The sequence below is a fragment of the Chionomys nivalis genome, chromosome 10 (genome assembly GCF_950005125.1).
Source record: "Chionomys nivalis chromosome 10, mChiNiv1.1, whole genome shotgun sequence".
NCBI lineage: Eukaryota > Metazoa > Chordata > Mammalia > Rodentia > Cricetidae > Chionomys > Chionomys nivalis.
Genome location: NC_080095.1, coordinates 15,730,902 through 15,748,917, shown reverse-complemented (window position 1 = coordinate 15,748,917; position 18,016 = coordinate 15,730,902). Strand labels below are relative to the sequence as shown.

The following is an 18,016-nucleotide window of genomic DNA, read 5'->3' as shown; positions in this document are numbered from 1 at the left end:
TATTAAACCTTTGCATAGCTGATGGGCTAGGCTTTGTGTTGGCTGAATTTGGTTTGCTGGTATTTTTTCATTTGTTGTTTGTTTTTTGCTTTTTTTGAGACAGGGTTTCTCTATGTAGCTTTGGAGCCTGTCCTAGAACTCACTCTATAGACCAGGCTGACCTCGAACTCACAGAGATCCACCTGCTTCTGCCTCCTGAGTGCTGGGATTGAGGCGTGCGCTGGTTTCACGTAGCACCTTTCTTCATGTAGTAGGAGACTGGGGTGCTAAATCCACTGAAGACTTTGAGCTCTCAGAGGAGCCTTGTAAAGCAGGAAGCCTCTGGCAGATGTGGACACTCTCTGTTGTCCTTTCTCCCACTGTGGCTTTGGGCTGTGGGAGGAGGAGTAAGAAACAGAGGGCAAGAACTGTTAGGCTGACTGCCTCTGGCAAATGTTGGATTCTTGTCTGACTCCCTGCAGGGTACGTGGCCCAGGAGGAGTCTCCCCTCCCACGCTCAGCCCTCCTGTCCACGTTTCAGGAAGCTAGGCATTATGTTCTTACACTGTAAGAACTTAAATTACAGTAATTATTCTCTCTACAAAGGGAGACTGCTTTTCCAAAAGGGTTTTTTCCTCCCCCAAGCTTCTTGCTTTCTTTCCTAATAGCTCCTGCATGGTGAACAAAGACCCAACTATTTTCATGTAGCAAAAGCAGAGGAGTTAACCCATCATAGTCAAAGATAAAAATCTCTCAAAGTGTTGTGCAAAACTGGATGCCTGGAACTTTTCTTGCACAGGTTCTTCTGTGGAGGTGAGTGATCTGACGCCAGTAGATCTGTCTGGAGAAGCCGCTGCCCTGCTGGCGGCTCTGTAGGCTTACTGTGCTGTGTGCGACAGGAGAGTGCTGGCTGGGGCCCTTTATTTTTGAGACAGTATCTCACTGTAGTTCCTTAGCTGGCTTGGAAACTAGCTGTGTAGATCGGGCTGGCCTGGAATAATTCTTGCCTCTAACCTCCTGAGTACTGGGTTAAAGGTGCACATGGGGGGCTTTTCCACATTTCCTGATGTGGACAGAGTCTGTGAGAAGAAAAGAACATGTTTCTAGCTTGTGAAAATGCTCCTAGTAAGGGTTTGAAGCTGTAAGCAGGAAGTGCAAAATGAAACCCTTGCACCAATAGTAGAAGGGCAGCATGGGCTCTAGGGTATGGGCTGTACTAGGTTCCTGAAGCATCCAGCAGTCTTCAGCAGCAGTGGCCGGGTTAGCACTTCACCAGTCCTTTGCCTTCCCTGTCTCCCCTGGCCAAGCTTAGCTTTGTACTGCTCCCACTAGCACTGACCTGCCTACATCTTCAGCTTCCTGAGACGTTTGAACTCAAGACCCTGGACCCGTCTACTTGCCTGCAATCCCAGCCTTTGAGCCTTTGTGGGTAGACCCAGAGATGCTCCAGAGCTAGTGCCTTGGGATCTCACTTAGGACATCTGAACATGCTGTTTTGTTCTACCTCACCCCAAACTGCCATGTGTGGTGGAGTTAAGCCTTGCTTGAGGAGATGGCTCAGTGGTGGAGTGCTCGCTGCAGAAGTCTGAGGATCAGAGTTCTGATCCTGGACTCCATTTAAATCTGAATGAGTGTGACTGCTTGTGTGTAATCCCAGCATGTGGGAAGCAGAACAATCCCTGGAGTAAGAAGCTGGCTCTTCAGAGTAGCTGAGGCCGAGCTTCAAGTTCAGTGAGGGACCCCGCTTCAGGTGAGAGCAGCAAGGGAAGACACCCAGTGCCACCCTTGGGCCTCTGCATGCACAGTGCGCAAATGTGCACCCATATATACACATACCACACACACAAACATGAAGAAAGGGGAGCCGGGCAGTGGTGGTGCACACCTTTAATCCCAGGACTTGGGAGACAGAGGCAGGCAGATTTCTGTGTGTTTGAGGCCAGCCTGGTCTGCAAGAGCTAGTTCCAGGACAGGCTCCAAAGCTACAGAGAAACCCTGTCCCGAATAAAGAAAGGGGAGGGGGAGTAAGCCTTTTGGAATGCTAGAGAGATGTGCCGTACCAGCAGGAAGATGTGAAAACCCTCACGTCTATGATCCTGGTGGTGGGTGGGGCCGTGGAGACAGGCAGATCCGTGACGCTTGTTGGCTGGGCAGCCAGGTTAGCACATTTGGTGAGTTTCAGGTTCAGTGAGCGGTCCCATTTCAAGTAATTAGGTATGGAAAGTAATCGAGGAAGACACTTGGCAGACTTCTGATTGCTACTTAGAACATCTGAATGCGTTGATGCCACCTCATCCAAAGCTACCGTATGTGGTGAGTGGTCGATATAAGTTTGGCCTGGGATGGGGAGATGGCTCCTCCACCTGTACACAGGCACGCTAACAGGTATACACACGTGTACAAAGGAAGCCATTGGAGCCTGGGACTGTGGTGCAATGAAAGTGCGTGTCTTGAGTGGCTAGGGTCCAGAGTTACAGATGATTGGGAACCACAGCATGAGCTTTCTGGGTCATCTGAAAGAGCAGCAAGTACTTTTAGTCACCGAGCCATCTCTCCAGCTGCCTTTTGGTTTTCTGACAAGGTCTCACTATGCAGCCCTGAATAGTCTGGAATTCACTCTGTAGTTCAGACTCACATATCTGTCTGCCTCTGCCTCCTGAGCGTTTAAGGGTGTATGCCCCGCACCCAGCCTTAAAACATTTTTTCTTTTTCTTTTTTTTTTTTTTTTTTTTTGAGACAGGATTTCTTTGTGGAACTCACTCTGTAGATCAGGCTGGCCTCAAACTCAGAGATCTTTGTGCTTCTGCCTCCTGAGTGCTGGGATTAAAGGTGTAGGCCACCACCACCCAGCCTTAGTAGCATCTTCAGAAGTCCAAAGTGTACACACACACACACACACACACACACAGGGAATGGAACCAAGAGCCTCGGGAGTGCCAGGAAGACACTCTTACCAGCAGCCACGTTCTCGGTCCTTTTCTTTGCACTTGGCACTTTGAGGCAGGGTGTACTAAGTTGTCCAGGCTGACTTCCAGCTGTGATCGTGCTTCAGCTTCCTAGCTGGAGTAAAAGGCCTGCCGACTAGGCCTGGCCTTCTGTCATGATGTAGAACTCTTTTAGCATCGTTTGGTGAACAGTATAATGTTAAATTAAGCCAGGTGTGGCAGTGTTTGCCTGTAATACCAGCACTTGGGATGCTGAGGCAAAAGGATTGTGAATCTAGCCTAGGCCACATAGTTAGATTCTGTCTGAAGAAACCAGAGGGGGAAAAAAACAAACAAAATTCGTACTATAGCTTTTTGTTTGGAAAGGTATTAGATACATTGTAGTCTTTCGCAGAATAAACTGATGGGGGCATTGAATAAATGCAGGTTGTTGAATTTATAACACTAGGGGAGGGTTCGTTTGCATGTTAATCCTGTGTCTTTCATTAAAGGTCTCAAGATTCTGCCCTCCAAGACAGTCTTGCCATGATTGGATAGGACCTCCAGATAAACACTCAAACCTTCGTCCAGTTCATTTTCATATTCCTGAAAACGAGTCCTCCTTGGAACAAAGACTTAGAGAATTGAGACAAGAAACACAAGAATGGAATCAGCAGTTCTGGGCGAACCAGAATTTGACCTTTAATAAGGTAAGGGTGGGATTCACGTCAGTGAAGCACAGTACACTCAACCACTTGAGGGCGCTAAATCCTCAGGGTTTACATTGTTGCTGTTCTGTTGGGGTTTATGTGAATCTATAGAATAGTGTCTTTAGCAGCCAGGTGTTGTGCTGCATTCCTTTAATCTCAGTACTTGGGAGTCAAAGGCAGAGGGATCGCTAGCAGCCTGGTCATCTTAGTAAGCTCCAGACTAGCCTGAGATACATAGTGAGACCCTGTCTCAAAATAAATAACATAAAAGTCTTTAGGAGATCAAAGATTGTTTTAAGCCACTGTGTAACTGTGTGGAAGACGCCTTGGTCAGTTATAGGTCACAGAGTTTGAGGCTTCCTAGGAAGAGAAGTAGCAGGGGACCAGGACTGGGGCCAGGACTAGTTCCCGTCCTCAGTGGTGTTCCTGTTTATGAGAAATAATTGTCATAGGTTGTCACTTATCATAGTTCAGTTTTTTTGTTCCTTTGTTTTTAAGACAGGGTTTCATCTTGTAGGCCTGGCTGTCTTGGAACTCACTCTGTAGACCAGGCTGTCCTCGAACTCACGGAGATCCTCCTGCCTCTGCCTCCCAAGTGCTGATTAAAGGCGTGTGCCACCACCCAGCAAGAGACCTCAAGATTCTTACTGACTTACTCAATCCACATGAGAAGTGAGTGTAAATATCCTATTGGAAAACAAAATATAAACAAAGTCTCTGCTGTATTCTGTGGATACAACTTCCCAAATCCATTGACTATCCTGTTTTTGAGTCGTTTTTCAAGCTGTTATCCCAGCACTCTGGATCGGGAATACAAGACCAGTGTCTACCACTTGGCAAGTTTGAATCCATCCTGGGTTATGTGAAAAGTTTCCTATGCCAAGCTCAACACTTTTGTTTTGTTTTGTTGTTGTTTTTCTTTTTCAAACAGGGTTTCTCTCTGTAGCTTTGGAGCCTGTCCTGGAACTTGTTCTGTAAATCAGGCTGCCTCGAACTCACTGAGATCCACATGCCTCTGCTTCCTGAGTTCTGGGATTAAAAGCATTCGCCACCACAGCCCAGCCCTAGCATGAAACTTTAACCAGACTGAGATGGTTTAAAACAAGCTCAGGTGGCCTCTGGAGAGGTGTTTCAGGAGATCCAGTGCCCTCTTCTGGCCTCCTCAGTCACTGTACATGCATGCTGTACACAGACACACATAAGATAATCTTTTTTTTTTTTTTTGGTTTTTCGAGACAGGGTTTCTCTGTAGCTTTGGAGCCTGTCCTGGAACTAGCTCTTGTAGACCAGGGTGGCCTCAAACTCACAGAGATCCGCCTGCCTCTGCCTCCTGAGTGCTGGGATTAAAGGCGTGCGCCACCACCGCCCAGCGTTTAAGATAATCTTTTTAAAAAGCAGGCTTTGAGGTGTGATGTTTCTCAGGAAACCTCCAAATTTCTCTGCACTGTGCTCTTAGCCGAGAGAGGAAGAAGCTAGAGAAGACCATTCTTTCTCCTTTTGTTTTTGGTACTGGGGATTAAACCTAGGGCCTTGTACTGGGCAGATGCTTTATTAGTGAGCTACAATTCCTTCCCGTGTTAATTTTTACCTTGAGATGTAGTCATGTTAAAGTTGCCCAGGGTGTCTAGGCCTCCTGAGTGGCTGGATTGTGCACCACCACTCCTGCTAAGAAGAGAGTTGTTTGTTTTAATTTTTTTTTAATTTTGATTTTTCAAGACAGGGTCTCATGTAGGCATGGTGGGCTCATACTTGTAGCTGAGGATGGCCTTAACCACCCAATCCTCCTGTCTCCACTCCCCAAGTTTGAGGAGTATAGACCTGTACTAAACACCTGCTAAGAGGGTTCTGATTGTTGTCTTTCAGGAAAAAGAAGAATTCATTTATTCAAGACTTCAAGCTAAAGGCTCAGGCCTGCAAACCAAGTCAGGTTAGTATGATTGTTCTGTGTTAATGTCAAAAGATGGGCTGTTGAGGGAAGGAAGTGGAGGGGCACACAGCCTCTGCCTTCCCTTGCTGTCTCACTCACCTGTGGAGACCTCTTTTCCTGTGTGTGTGTGTGTGTGTGTGTGTGTGTGTGTGTATACCATCATGGTTCCTACAAGCTGCAGGCTCCCTCTTCTCTCTTTCTCCTTTAGATGAAGTCACAGCCTCTCAGAGTTTAGGTCTTCCTTTTTCCTTTGCTTTCCCTGGGAATAGAATCCAGGGCTCTGAGCATTGTAGGTAAGCACTCGGGCATTGGACTGCACAGCCTTTTGTCCTTCTGATGAGTGACTTCAAGCTAAGGTCATGAGGCCTCTGTAATCTCCCAAACCTCCTGCCTTCCCAGGTCTTCTAGGTTCCTGAGTGAGTCAGTTCTCAAGCCAGAAAGCAGAGAGCTGTCTGTTGGCCTTCCTCTCTAAATCAGGCAACTGAACTGTGTGTTTCCCATCACTTCTGCTTTCTTGTGTTGTAACCACTGTTAAAGTTCAGGCCCCTGTTACTTCTCTATCCACTGTAGCTTCTCTGTTTTGTTTTATTTTTTGACGCAGGGTCTTACTATGAAGGCTGTCCTGGAACTTGCTCTGTAGACCAGGGTGGCCTTGAACTCACAGAGGTCTTCCTGTGTCTGCCTCCTGAGCTGGATTAAAGGTGTGCACTACCATACCTGGCCCCATCTTTAAGTCAGAGGCTGGTTGCCTGGGTATCTGTCGGCACTGTTCAGCCTGCTGTGAAGCTTACACAGAAAGTTTGGGTTAATTTACAAAAAATAGAATTGACCTCTGAATGTCCTTTGTCAAACCCTGCTTTAAATGAATTCTTTGCACCATAGCTAGACTGTTCTACCTAAAATGCATACCTGGTACTTTGGGTTTTTGTTGTTGTTGAGACTGTATCTCGCTATGTAGCCCTGGCTAGCCTTGTACTCAGAGATCTGACGTGCTGGATTAAAGGTGTGGCCATCACGTCCAGTCCTCGCCATAGGCTTCTGGACTCTGGCCACAGAGCAGCTCCCTGCCTCACATTCCTGGGGCGGGGAAACAGACCACAGGCTGCTGGGTTTGCTTGTTTTTTATTTGTTTGTTTGGTTTTTGATTTTTTTGAGACTTAAAGTTCCAAAAAATATGTAGCTGGGACTGGCCTTGAATTCATGGTAGCCTTTCAGTCCCAGCTTCCCCACTACCTGGATGGCCATTTCTTTTGCTCAAAATAGCCGTGGCCATTTTCTCTTAGTGTTGAGGTCAGGCCTTACTAAAATTCCAGCTGTTTGTTAAGCAAATGCCTGCTGTCAAAATATTCTCATGGGCAGTCCTGAGCCATTAACCTCCAAAGCTGGGTCTGTCATTGGGTTAAAAGTACCATCATTCTCTACTGATCCCTAGCCTGTCCTGTTTCCTCAGAGAAAGACCAAGGGGTAGCAGTCTGGATGCTAGTCCCCCTCTATTCTCTGTGCAGACAACCAGTGTCTTACCAGATCAGCAACAGGAAGGGGTACTGTACCCTAACAGTGAGTGTGGGAATGAACGGTGGGGTCAGTTTGGTCCTGACTGAGTGCCAGGCATTCTGCTGAGTTCCTTATACATACATACATGCATACATACATGCATACATACATACATATACATACACACACACACATATACATACATACACACACACATATCAGCCCCAAAGACCAAATCCTGTGTGATGAGTCTGAGGCTTAACTGGGTGAGTACCCAGCCTGCGACCATAGAGTAAGATAGGAGCGAGAGTCTGCCCATGGCTGTCAGACCCGAAGGCCTCGCTGATCAGCAGTTCTCAGTTCAGCCTCTGCTAGCTGCTTGTGTGTGCGCGCGCATGTGTGTGTGTGTGTGCGTGTGAGAGAGAAACACACACATTCTCACACATATGGTAAAGGGGTATCCGTGCTGCACCAGATCAGCACAGCTCATGCTGTGGTATTGCATTAGAGACTGGCCATTTTTCTAATAGGAGAGTTGTTTTGACTTCTCTGAACATGGCAGTCTTATTAGTGACTCTGCTATGTACTGAAAGACTGGCCTTAAGTAACATTTATAATTAATTTGGCAATGAAAAAGGACAGACTGTCTGGAGAGGGACAGTGCAGAGTCACCGCTCTGGCAGTATTCAGAGCATCATGTGGAAGATGGATAATCCCAGTTGGGTGGGAGCAGCATGGTTAATAAGGTGTTACTGGAAACTGCTGAGCATGAGCATGAGCTCTGGGGAGTTTCCCGTCTGCAGCTGCTCTCTAATGTGTACATGCTCAGAAACATCTTGTTCTGTAGGCTACACAGTGACCAGTTGCATGGGGGAGGGGTGCACAGTAGGCAAGATGGCTCAGTTGTCCAGAACACACATGTGCTGAGAAGTGCTTACCATATGGGGCTTCAAAGGACATTTGTCTAGTAAGTTATATTGGAAAAACAAATTGCTTTTGATGTAAAAGAAAAATTTAGATTTATTCCTCTTAGAATACACATTCCAAATTTTTTTTTTAATTATTAGGTATCAGTTACTGATAGACTTCTGAGTTAAATCTGGCATTTCTAGTGGTAGAAGGTCAAGCTGAGCCAGACGATGGTGGCGCACGCCTCTAACCTCAGCACTCGGGAGGCAGAGGCAGGCAGATCTCTGTGAGTTTAAGACCAGCCTGGTCTGCAAAGTGAGTTTCAGGACAGCCAGGACTGCACAGTGAAACCTTGTTTTAAAAAACAAACGACAACAAAAAATCATGGGGCTTGTAACTTAAGGGCCTGCTTGTCAGGGTTTCTGTCCTGCCCAGTTCCCACAGCCGCTTAGCCCCAAAGAAGATCACACAGAGATTCTATATTAACGATAAAGTGATTGGCCCATTAGCTCAGTCTTCTCATTAAGTCTTGTAACTTATATTAACCCATTATTCTTATCTATGTTAGCCACATGGCTCAGTACCTTTTTCAGGTCACATCCTGCTTCTTCGGTGATATGGGCAGAATTGAGAGGAATGGGCTTCCTCCTTCATAGAATACTCTGTTCTTATTCCCCACCTCTATTTCCTGTCTGGTCTTCCCGCCTATATTTCCTACCTGGCTATCAGCCAATCAGCATTTATTTAGAACATGATTGACAGAACACAGACAATTCTCCAGCACCAGGGGCTGAAGAACAACAGAATCATGGTTCAGTGGTTAAGAGCACTGGCTGCTCTTCCAGAGATTGAACCTGGGTTTGATTCCCAGCACCTACATGACAGCTCACAACTGTCTGTGACTCCAGTTCTAGGGGTTCTGACATCCTCACACAGACAGACATGCAGGCAAACACCAAGGATATAAAAATAAATTGTATATGTTAAGAAAAAACCCAGTTTTTAAATATTTATTTATTATGTAAACAGCATTCTGCCTGCATGTATCCCTGCAGGCGAGAAGAGGGCACCAGATCTCATTACAGATGGTTGTGAGCCACCATGTGGTTGCTTGGAATTGAACTCAAGACCTCTGGAAGAGTAGTCAGTGTTCTTAACTGCTGAGCCATCTCTCCAGCCCCCCCCAACCCAGTTTTGTATATGGATGGGACCTAAATTCCAGAGTCCCCTTTGAAAGCACCCATGAAGTGACCTGGGGGCCTCCTGTTCATCTCCACATCCTAAAGTTTATACCATCTGCATCTTAGGGCACAGGAGGCATTCCAGGCCCAAACATCAGCAGCACAGGACTGCAAGTGTCTGAATGCTGGGGTGCCTGTGAGGGGACTAGCAGCAGGCGCTGGTTCGGCAGGCTCAGTGGGTGCTGAGGACCTGGGTATGGGCTGTACTTAGGCAGTGGGGGCAAAGCCACCCTAGGACTCCTTCCTAAAATTCCTCTCCTGCAGTCTTGCCCTTCTCTAGCTTGGTGTACTCTGGCCCTCTGCCTCCTTGTTTATTCCTCTGTCCAGTGATGGTAACCCCCAGGCCAGATTCCAGTCCTGCTGGGCCTTGGCTCAGCAGACAGAGATGGGGTTGTATTGAATGAGCCTAGCTGCTGCCATGGGAACGTGATGGAAGTGGCCCAGAGGGGCCAAACAATGTCAGTGTCCAGGAAACACACACAGTTCACCATAAATGGCAGATGGGTGGTGTTTGTAGCTAGGATGACACGGGTCTTCCTAAGATACCTGCGGACACGTGCCCAGTGTGTGGAGAGGAAGCCTTCCTAAGATACCTACGGACACGTGACCAGTGTGTGGACAGGAAGCTGCTCACTGTAAACCAACAGTGTGTCTCAAGCAGCAAGGCAGCAGTCTGTGGCTGGTGACAGCCTGAAGTCCCTAGCCTTTTCTAGAAGGATCTACCTGCTGTACCCATTATGACATGCAAAGAAGAAAGCAGTAGCCATGACTATCTCTAAGAAGTCCTTGTGGGGCAGTGAGTCCAGCACGTCTTCCTTTCAGGTTTTCTTTAATTGCAAAGTGGGGATGTCTGGATGCTGGGTGATTGCAGACTAGGCAGAGCGGCTGGCCACCTGCTGCCTGGCTGGTCTGCAAGTTCTGCTGCCCTGTGGGAAATTCACCGACTGACATCAAGAACAGGAAGCAATCTGGAAAGAGCCACCCCCCATCCCCCCCCCCCGCCACCTCCCGTTTCTTTGACTGCACAGGTGTTTGTGCATCCAGAAAAGAGGGAGCCATGGAGACAGATCCACTTTGTCAGATGGCATTTGTGAGACACCCACACGTTTTCAGTAGTGATGTAATGAATTGAGTTTTCCCTCTCCATCCTCCGATATTGCTCCTTTCCTCTTCTTCCCTTTCTGTGCCCCAGCCCTCTCTTTACCCTTTTCCCTGCTCCAGTTTGTTTTATGTTCAGTAACAAGAGGCAGAGATGACAGGGGTAGAGCAAGGATGACTTGGCAAGCATTGATGGGGTTCCTGCTGTCTGATCATTGACCGAGGTGTTGGGATAAGGTGACCCTGTCTGAGCCCCTGGGGAAGCATCAGGTGTGGGCAGCTCTGCCTGCCTCCACCCTCCACTGAGTGCAGCAATGACAAGCCCACCTACAGTCCCCTCTCAGCTCTCTGTGAGGCTGTGCTGGGGTGATGGTTTGCTCGAGACAAGGAAATAGGTGAAGGGAGGACACAGTTCACGTCTATGTGGACAATGGGAGAACCTGTCCCTCCAGTGGAACAGCTTGTGCTGCTGTTGCCAGGGGAACAACTTTTCTGTTTTGACAGTCCCTCTCGCTATGAAAGGCCCGGAGATGCTGCTGGAGGCAAGGGATCCTTCCCTAAGGATCCTTCTCACACCAGTTTGGAATTATGATTAATAGAATGGTTATTTATTTAAAGGGGGAAAAACTTACAGATCACCGTCCCAGACAACAGCCCTCTGCACAATCAGGAAGGGAGTCTAGTGGCCAGGAGCGGAGCAGGAAGAGAGAGCGAGGAGGGAAGTGGCCGCTTTTTTAAAGGGAGAGAGACCACGCCCTAATGGGCTGGTATCTCAGCAGCTATTGGCTGGAGGAGCGGAAGGACCTCCCACAACACCTAAAGATCAGCTAAGATCTGCCACCCCGAAAGCATCTCTGCACTGGGCTCTCTCCATCCTGCTGTCCTCCGGTCTGGTCCTACTTCTCCCACCTGTCTGTGTCCTTTGAGACCAGCTTATATGCGTCACCTTCCCTGGAACCTTTGGTGTCCCTAATTTGGCAGGTGGCAGGTACCCCCGTTCACTTGAGTAGATTCATCTTCCCAGAGGCATGCAGCTGGCTTCTGGGGTGGGGTGGGTGGAGCAGAGAACCTCAGTGCTGCCCTTGGGAGCTGACAAGCCAACAGAGCAGGGTCAGCATGCAGGTGGGTTGGTAGATTCACACTGCACTTCTAATGTGTGGACCCTCGGAGAAAGCTAGCAGGGAATTAGGGAGTAGAGTGGGCACCTGTCAGTGTACATGTGTGCATCCCTGCTGATGTGCAGATTTACTACACGATACAGGCATCGGTGTGTATGGGAGGGGTGTTCTTTAGGTGAGGGGACAGCAGGAACAAGCACATGTGAATAAAGTACTGTGTGGTTAGCAGTGGACAGCACAGCTGAGCCTGCAAGGGCTTGACTCTTGCTCTGCACATCAGCAGGGATGCACAGCACACACACCGTTGCCTACATCTGTCTCCTGAGTGCTGGGATTAAAGGTGTACACCACTACTGGTTGGCCTTAATATATAGGGTTTCTCAGTAACTTTGGAGTCTGGCCTTGAACTCATAGAGATCTGCCTGCCTCTGCCTCCCAAGTGCTGGGATTAAAGATGTGTGCTACTACCGCCTGGCCTTCGGCCTTCATTTTGGTTTTTTGTTTTGTTTTGTTTTTGATCTAGAATGACCTTGGTTTTATGATCCTCTGCTTCCTTCCCTGGTTTCTGGGACTCTGGGACTCAAACCCAAGGCAAACACTCTACCAGCTGAACCATAATCCCAGTCTTGCTTTTTCTTTTCTGTCTTCCGTTTTTAACATTATAAAACAAAACAAGAGCAACAAAAGCTGGGCTGGAGAAATGACTCAGCAGTTAAGAGCACCGGCTGCTCTCATGGAAGACCTGGACTCCATCCCAGCACCCACATGGTGGCTCACAACCAGCTGTAACTCTACTTCCGGGGTCTCTGTAGACACCAGGCATATAAGTGATGCGCGAATGTCCAATGCAGGCAAAACATCCAGACACATAAAAGAAACATAGAAAGTAGTAACTGGGGCAGTGACTCAGTGGTTATGCTCTTACTGTTCTAATAGAGGACCCAGTTTGGTTCCCAGCAGCCTTGTCACATGGCTCACAGCTGCCTGTGACCCTAGCCCAGGGCATCAGACACCTACAGGCCTGTACATGAACTCTACCTACCCACTGTGCACAGACCTATAGGGCACACGCATATATAAATAACTTAAAAAGTAAAATAGAATCTTTAAATAAAAGCTTTTACTTTTTATGTGTGGGTGTGGGGGGGTGGTTGGTACGTGTACTGTAGCATCCATGTGAGGCTAGAGGACAATTAATGGGGGTCCATTTTCTCCTCTACCTTCGGGGTCCCAGGAATCCAGCTTAGGTCTTCAGAGTTGGCAGCAAGTGCCTTTTCCACAAGTCATGTCACAGGTCCCTGGTGTTTGGACTTTTGAGACAGGATCTCCGGTAACCAAGGCTGCCCCCAAACTTCTACACCTGGGCTTATAAATGTGCACCCACCACAGGCAGCATCTCTTCAAGTCTTATGTTAAATTGTAATTTACTTCCAGGCCAAAGAACAGCACTGGACGCAGAGGAAATGGCTGACTTTTATAAGGAGTTTCTAAGTAAGAATTTCCAGAAGCACATGCGTTACAACCGGTGAGTGTCTGCGTCGTCCTGACAGTTTCTGTAGCACAGCCACATCTGGTTATTTTCTGACCTCAGTTTAAAGCTTTGATGTTTTCAAAAGTGGCGGTGGTTGCATAATTTTCTTATTTTTGCCATTTTAGTTAAACTTGTCAGCCTCCCTGCGTGTGCGGCACTCATGGTGCCCCAGGCCTTGGGTCAACAAGTAGAGTCTGAAGACTTCCCTAGTCTTTCCCTGGAGGTGTGGGGTCAGTCAGGATGTTGCCTGTGTGGAAACAAGGAGGTCAGCAGAGGTCAAAGGCCACAGGAGAGCTATGCAGAGACCAGTAAGGACATGCTAGTACTCACAAAAGCTCATGGGTCTCTTTTGGCTATGTAAGGCTACATGTGGAAAAATGTAAAGAATGTCAGCTTCCCTGCTCTGTGTGCATAGTATGTAAGGGTAACCACACAAAAGGACATTCAGAGATGGTGATGAGTTACTGTTTTCCTAGTAGCACACAGAGATCTAGGCACTTGTCATCCCTGACTGCTGAAATCACTGGGCAAAGAAAGCTGTGAGGATGGAGTGATGACAAATCACGATGACACACCTGCGCCCCATATGTCCACGCCCCCTGCAGGGGGCAACCCAGTGTGCTGCAGGAGGATGTGCAGTCCACACCTGCAGGGGGCAACCCAGTGTGCTGCAGGAGGATGTGCAGTCCACACCCCCTGTAGGGGGCAACCCAGTGTGCTGCAGGAGGATGTGAGTCCACGCCTGCAGGGGGCAACCCAGTGTGCTGCAGGAGGATGTGTAGTCCACGCCTGCAGGGGGCACCCCAGTGTGCTGCAGGAGGATGTGCAGTCCATGCCTGCAGGGGGCAACCCAGTGTGCTGCAGGAGGATGTGCAGTCCACACCCCCTGCAGGGGGCAACCCAGGGTGCTGCAGGAGGATGTGCAGTCCACGCCTGCAGGGAGTTTCATGAGAGACAGGGTCCTAGTGTGGTTGGACTTCATCCAAGTACCAGTTCTTGGGCAAAGGAGTGTATAACTGGGGAGGGGCACTGAAGACCTTTGAAATGATAGCCTGAAGATGCCGGCTCCGTTCACAATATTGGGCATTCCACAGAGTGTTCAGTCCTGAGATATTTGGACAGAGTGTCTAAAGATGGGGTGGTTGTATCCATGAGGTAGTTATCATCCTGTCAGAGTTGTGACTTTTTTTCCTGTTTTATTTATTTACTTAATTTGGGCTGAGACAAGGTCTCATATTTAGGCTTGAGACTTGCTTTGTAAACCAGGCCTCTACCATGGGAGTAATAGAATTATAGGCAGACATCACCGTGTTTGACTCTTTTTTATTATTGCTATTGTTTGGTTGGTTGGTTTGATATTTTGAGAAAGGGTCTCACTCAGTATGTAGACCATGCTAGACTCAAACTCTGTCTGCCTGCCTCTGCTTCTTTTCAAGAGTTGAGATTAAAGGTGGGGGCCACCATGCTTAGCCTGATAAATCTGATTTTTAAATAGTCATCAAAGCTTTTGGTTATATCTGGTAAAAGCTAAGGTACAACTTTAGATTTGCTTTAAAATGTAGCCATGACGGGACTGGACGTGGACAGAGTAGCAAGACCTCGAGAGAAGATGGGGGGCAGTGGCAGCGAGGAGCATCAGCGTCCACGTCTGTTGTGCATTGCCCTGACCTAGTCACTCACAGGAGCCTGTGCTCACAGAGCCCGGCTGCCCCCTACAGGCCCTGTGTGCACAGTGCTCTCAGGAGGCTGATGGGCACAGAAACAGGAGGCTTTGCTAGCTTTTCCCCTGCATAGCTGGGTCAGATCAATGTGGCCTGAGACTGGTTGGCCGCCCTCTTGCTCTCTCAAGCTCTTCTTCCTTACTCGGGGTACTTCTGTCAGTGGAGCCCTGCCTCGTGTAGGTGGAGTCTGGGGACTTGCCCTGTGTGACTTGTGCTGTCATTCCCTAGGGGCTCTGCCTCCTCTCTTGACTTCTTTACTGACATACAAGGGCTCAGTAAACCCAGCACTAGCAGAAGTGGTTCAATAGCTCAGGGGCCTGGAATGCCTGGTTCTGGTGTCTTTGGCTGCCAGGGTCTTGCACCAGGGCCGAGATGAGCCTTTCTCCTGTGCAGTGGGTTCTCCAGATTTCACCAGTGGCAGGCGGCTATCAAGTGACCTGGAGGCAGCATTTTTCTTTACAGATTCCACCATGGTTTGTATGAGGATGAGAGACCTGTCACCAGAAAAGGGGATTTAGAGCTTGTGACCAGTTAACTTCCTACTGGGGAGCACTGGGCCTGTATACTCTTCATACAAATTAGACCAAGGCAGGACACCCCTCTGGTCCCTAGGAAGCCTCCCAGATTGTGTTCCATGGTTACTGATCTCTCTGCAGTGTCTCTCTTAAATGTTGCTGGATTCAGAGAGGATCTTATGAATGCTTTAGTACAGGCCAGAGGAAGATTAGAGCCCTCCATACACAGGGAAACTGGCTCGATGTGTGTGTGGAGGTGGGGAGTCAGGTAGCTGCTGTCCCTGAGTTGACTGGAGCACCTCTCTTTCTCTGTAGAGACTGGTACAAGCGTAATTTTGCCATCACGTTCTTCATGGGGAAAGTGGCCCTGGAGAAGATATGGAACAAGCTGAGACAGAAGCCAAAGAAGATGAGCACTTAGGAGCCTACCTGGACCTGACCCCAGCATCCAGGCTCCATTTATAACGGCTGTGGAAGCCGTGTGGGAGCACAAGTCTCACACTTGACCCATGTGCAGGCCTTTGCTGGCTGCATCCCCAGCTGGCTTGTTCTTGTTGGTATGCTGTGTGTTTATTGTCTGTGTCCTGACTTGTACCGATTCAGAATACGCAGTGTCAAAACATGAATAAAGCTTCACTGAAACGCTTAGAGCACTGCAGGTTGGGGTGATCTTCAGCTGCTGTGGTGGTCCTGGGAGCCGCCGATCCAAGCCCTGACACAGTAACGTCAGACACAAGCAGATGCGGCGTCTTCGTGGGAAGACTGGTGACCACAGAGTGATAGCATCATTTTACGGTGAGGTGACCCCTCAGCAGCCACCATCACCGTGGTTAGAACATGGAGACGTGTGTGGTGACTGTGGACTGGTGTGGCCTCTCCTGTTGAGTGTCTCCCAAAGGCTCAGATGCTGAAGACTTAGTTCCAGCCGCTGGCAGTATGGGGAGGCGGGGGAACCTGTTGGAGCCTATGGAGGTAGTTCTCAAAGGGCATTCTCTCAGAGGGGCTAGGAGGAGTCCAGCCCCTTTCTCTCTCTGCTTCTGGGCTGCCACAAAGTAAGCAGCCTCCTTCTGCCGCCACAGATGGTACCTCTCCAGCAGCACAAAGGCAATGGGGCCGAGGGGCCTGAGCTGAGGCCTCTGGAACTGTGAGACTGTTTCCTTTCCTCCTCTGCCTCGGTGTCTCCAGAAGTTTGCCAGCAGCAAGAAGCACATGTTGTCGCCCTGTGTGCTGTTACTGACGGGCCCTGCCAAACCTGTGCGGATCCCTCATCACAGTGCTCTGATCATCTGTCCCGGAACTGTCACCCTGGGACAGGGACATCGCCACTGTTGAACAGGAGGGCTCTGCCCTTCAGTTGGTGGCTCAGTGACTAGTCCAGTGAGGACAGCGTTGTCCTCAGGGGTCCGAGAACCAAGCTTCTTGTTTCAGGGAAGAGAAAATAAAGCAAGCTTTAGTCAGTTGGGGCAGGTAGCATTAGAGACAGGGACCTTTGGAAACGGTCCCTACTGCTGAAGGCCAGGGACTACACCACTTGCCTTAGTATCATGTCAACAGCCACCTCTGGAGAAGCTGCTGGCTTCATGTAGATGGGCAGGGCCTTAACAGGTCTTCACCTGGTTATGGTGACTACAATCACAGTCTCAGCAAAAGGGGACAGGGACTTGAGACTCATTTCCCCAGGTCCCCAGGTTGAAGGCCAAAGCTATTCCTCCTTTTTATAGTTGTGTGTGTGGTTCTCTATTTTGTGCGTGTGTGTGCGTGCGTGTGTGTGCGTGTGCACGTGTGTGCGTGTGTGTGTGCGCGTGTGTGTGCGTGTGTGTGTGTGTGTGTGTGTGTGGTCAAAGGACAGTTTTCAGGAGCTGCTCTCCTCTTCCACCAGTGCACCGGACTGAGGATGCTGCTGTCTTTGAAGAGTGTCTTCCCATGATCCAGACAGGAAGTCTAAGCTTATCTCTTACCAGGGCCGGCAGATGGCCTCTCTGCCTGGCCTCTTACCTCTGGGGTGGACCTTTTGGTGACATTAGGCACAAAGCTTAGAAACAGCCACTTTCACAGAGGACCAAGGTTGGTATGAAGACGTCTCTCAGGGCCTTGATCTGAGGGTTGACCTTAGAGCAGTGAGCAGCTCCTTGGTCCCCAGCTGCTGGCACTATTTTGGGAGGTTCTGGAATCTTTGGAAGATGAGGCCGGAAGTAGGTCACTGAGGATGGATCCTTGGAGGGGTGTTGTGTATGACAGTCACTCTGGTCTCACTCTGCTTTCTGGTCACATGGTGTACACTTCCCTGCAGTGCCCTGTCCTCCCCCACATGGTGTGAACCCTCTGAAAGCCTGAGCCAGAATAAATCTTTTCTCACCAAAGTTGTTTGTATCAGGTGTTCTCACAGCTGTGTGAGAGGAGGGGCACAGGAGCGGAGCAGACACAAACGCGCGCTCTTCCTCAGGCCAAGGCCTGGCTGGCTTTGTGAGGAAAGTTGTCAGCAGAGAAGCAGCCCAGGGACTGTGGATCAGGGACTGTGGGAGTCTTCTAGTCTGCCCCTGTGGTCCCCTGAGACTGTGCTGTTGTGGGCCTGTGACAGTGCTCCGGGGTTAGCAGGACCGTCCTGTGTGAGGTCTGTCTCAGAAGCCTGTCTGCCGTCCCATGTGTCAGAACTTCACCTTGACCCCAGTGAGAGCTCCCAGTATTGTGATAAGAAACGCTATGCTTTTGTTTTTCCTTTTCTTCCCGAGACAGGGTTTCTCTGTGTGACTGCCCTGGCTGTCCTGGAACTGGTGTTATAGACCAGGCTGGCCCATAACTCACAAAGAGTCTTTTGCCTCTGCCTCCTGAGATTACAAATACTTGCAAAT

General features: G+C 49.1%; 1 protein-coding gene across 1 annotated transcript in view; it reads left to right on the top strand.

Moving 5' to 3' along the window:
* Positions 1–18,016, top strand: part of LOC130882424 (cytochrome c oxidase assembly factor 8) — a 24,362-nt gene extending 6,346 nt beyond the window's left edge. Inside the window, exons 2-5 of the mRNA XM_057782461.1 lie at positions 3,416–3,613; positions 5,477–5,540; positions 12,835–12,925; positions 15,483–18,016. Of these exons, the coding sequence (XP_057638444.1) occupies positions 3,416–3,613; positions 5,477–5,540; positions 12,835–12,925; positions 15,483–15,588 (459 nt within the window). The 3' untranslated portion in view covers positions 15,589–18,016. The remainder of the gene's footprint in view (positions 1–3,415; positions 3,614–5,476; positions 5,541–12,834; positions 12,926–15,482) is intronic.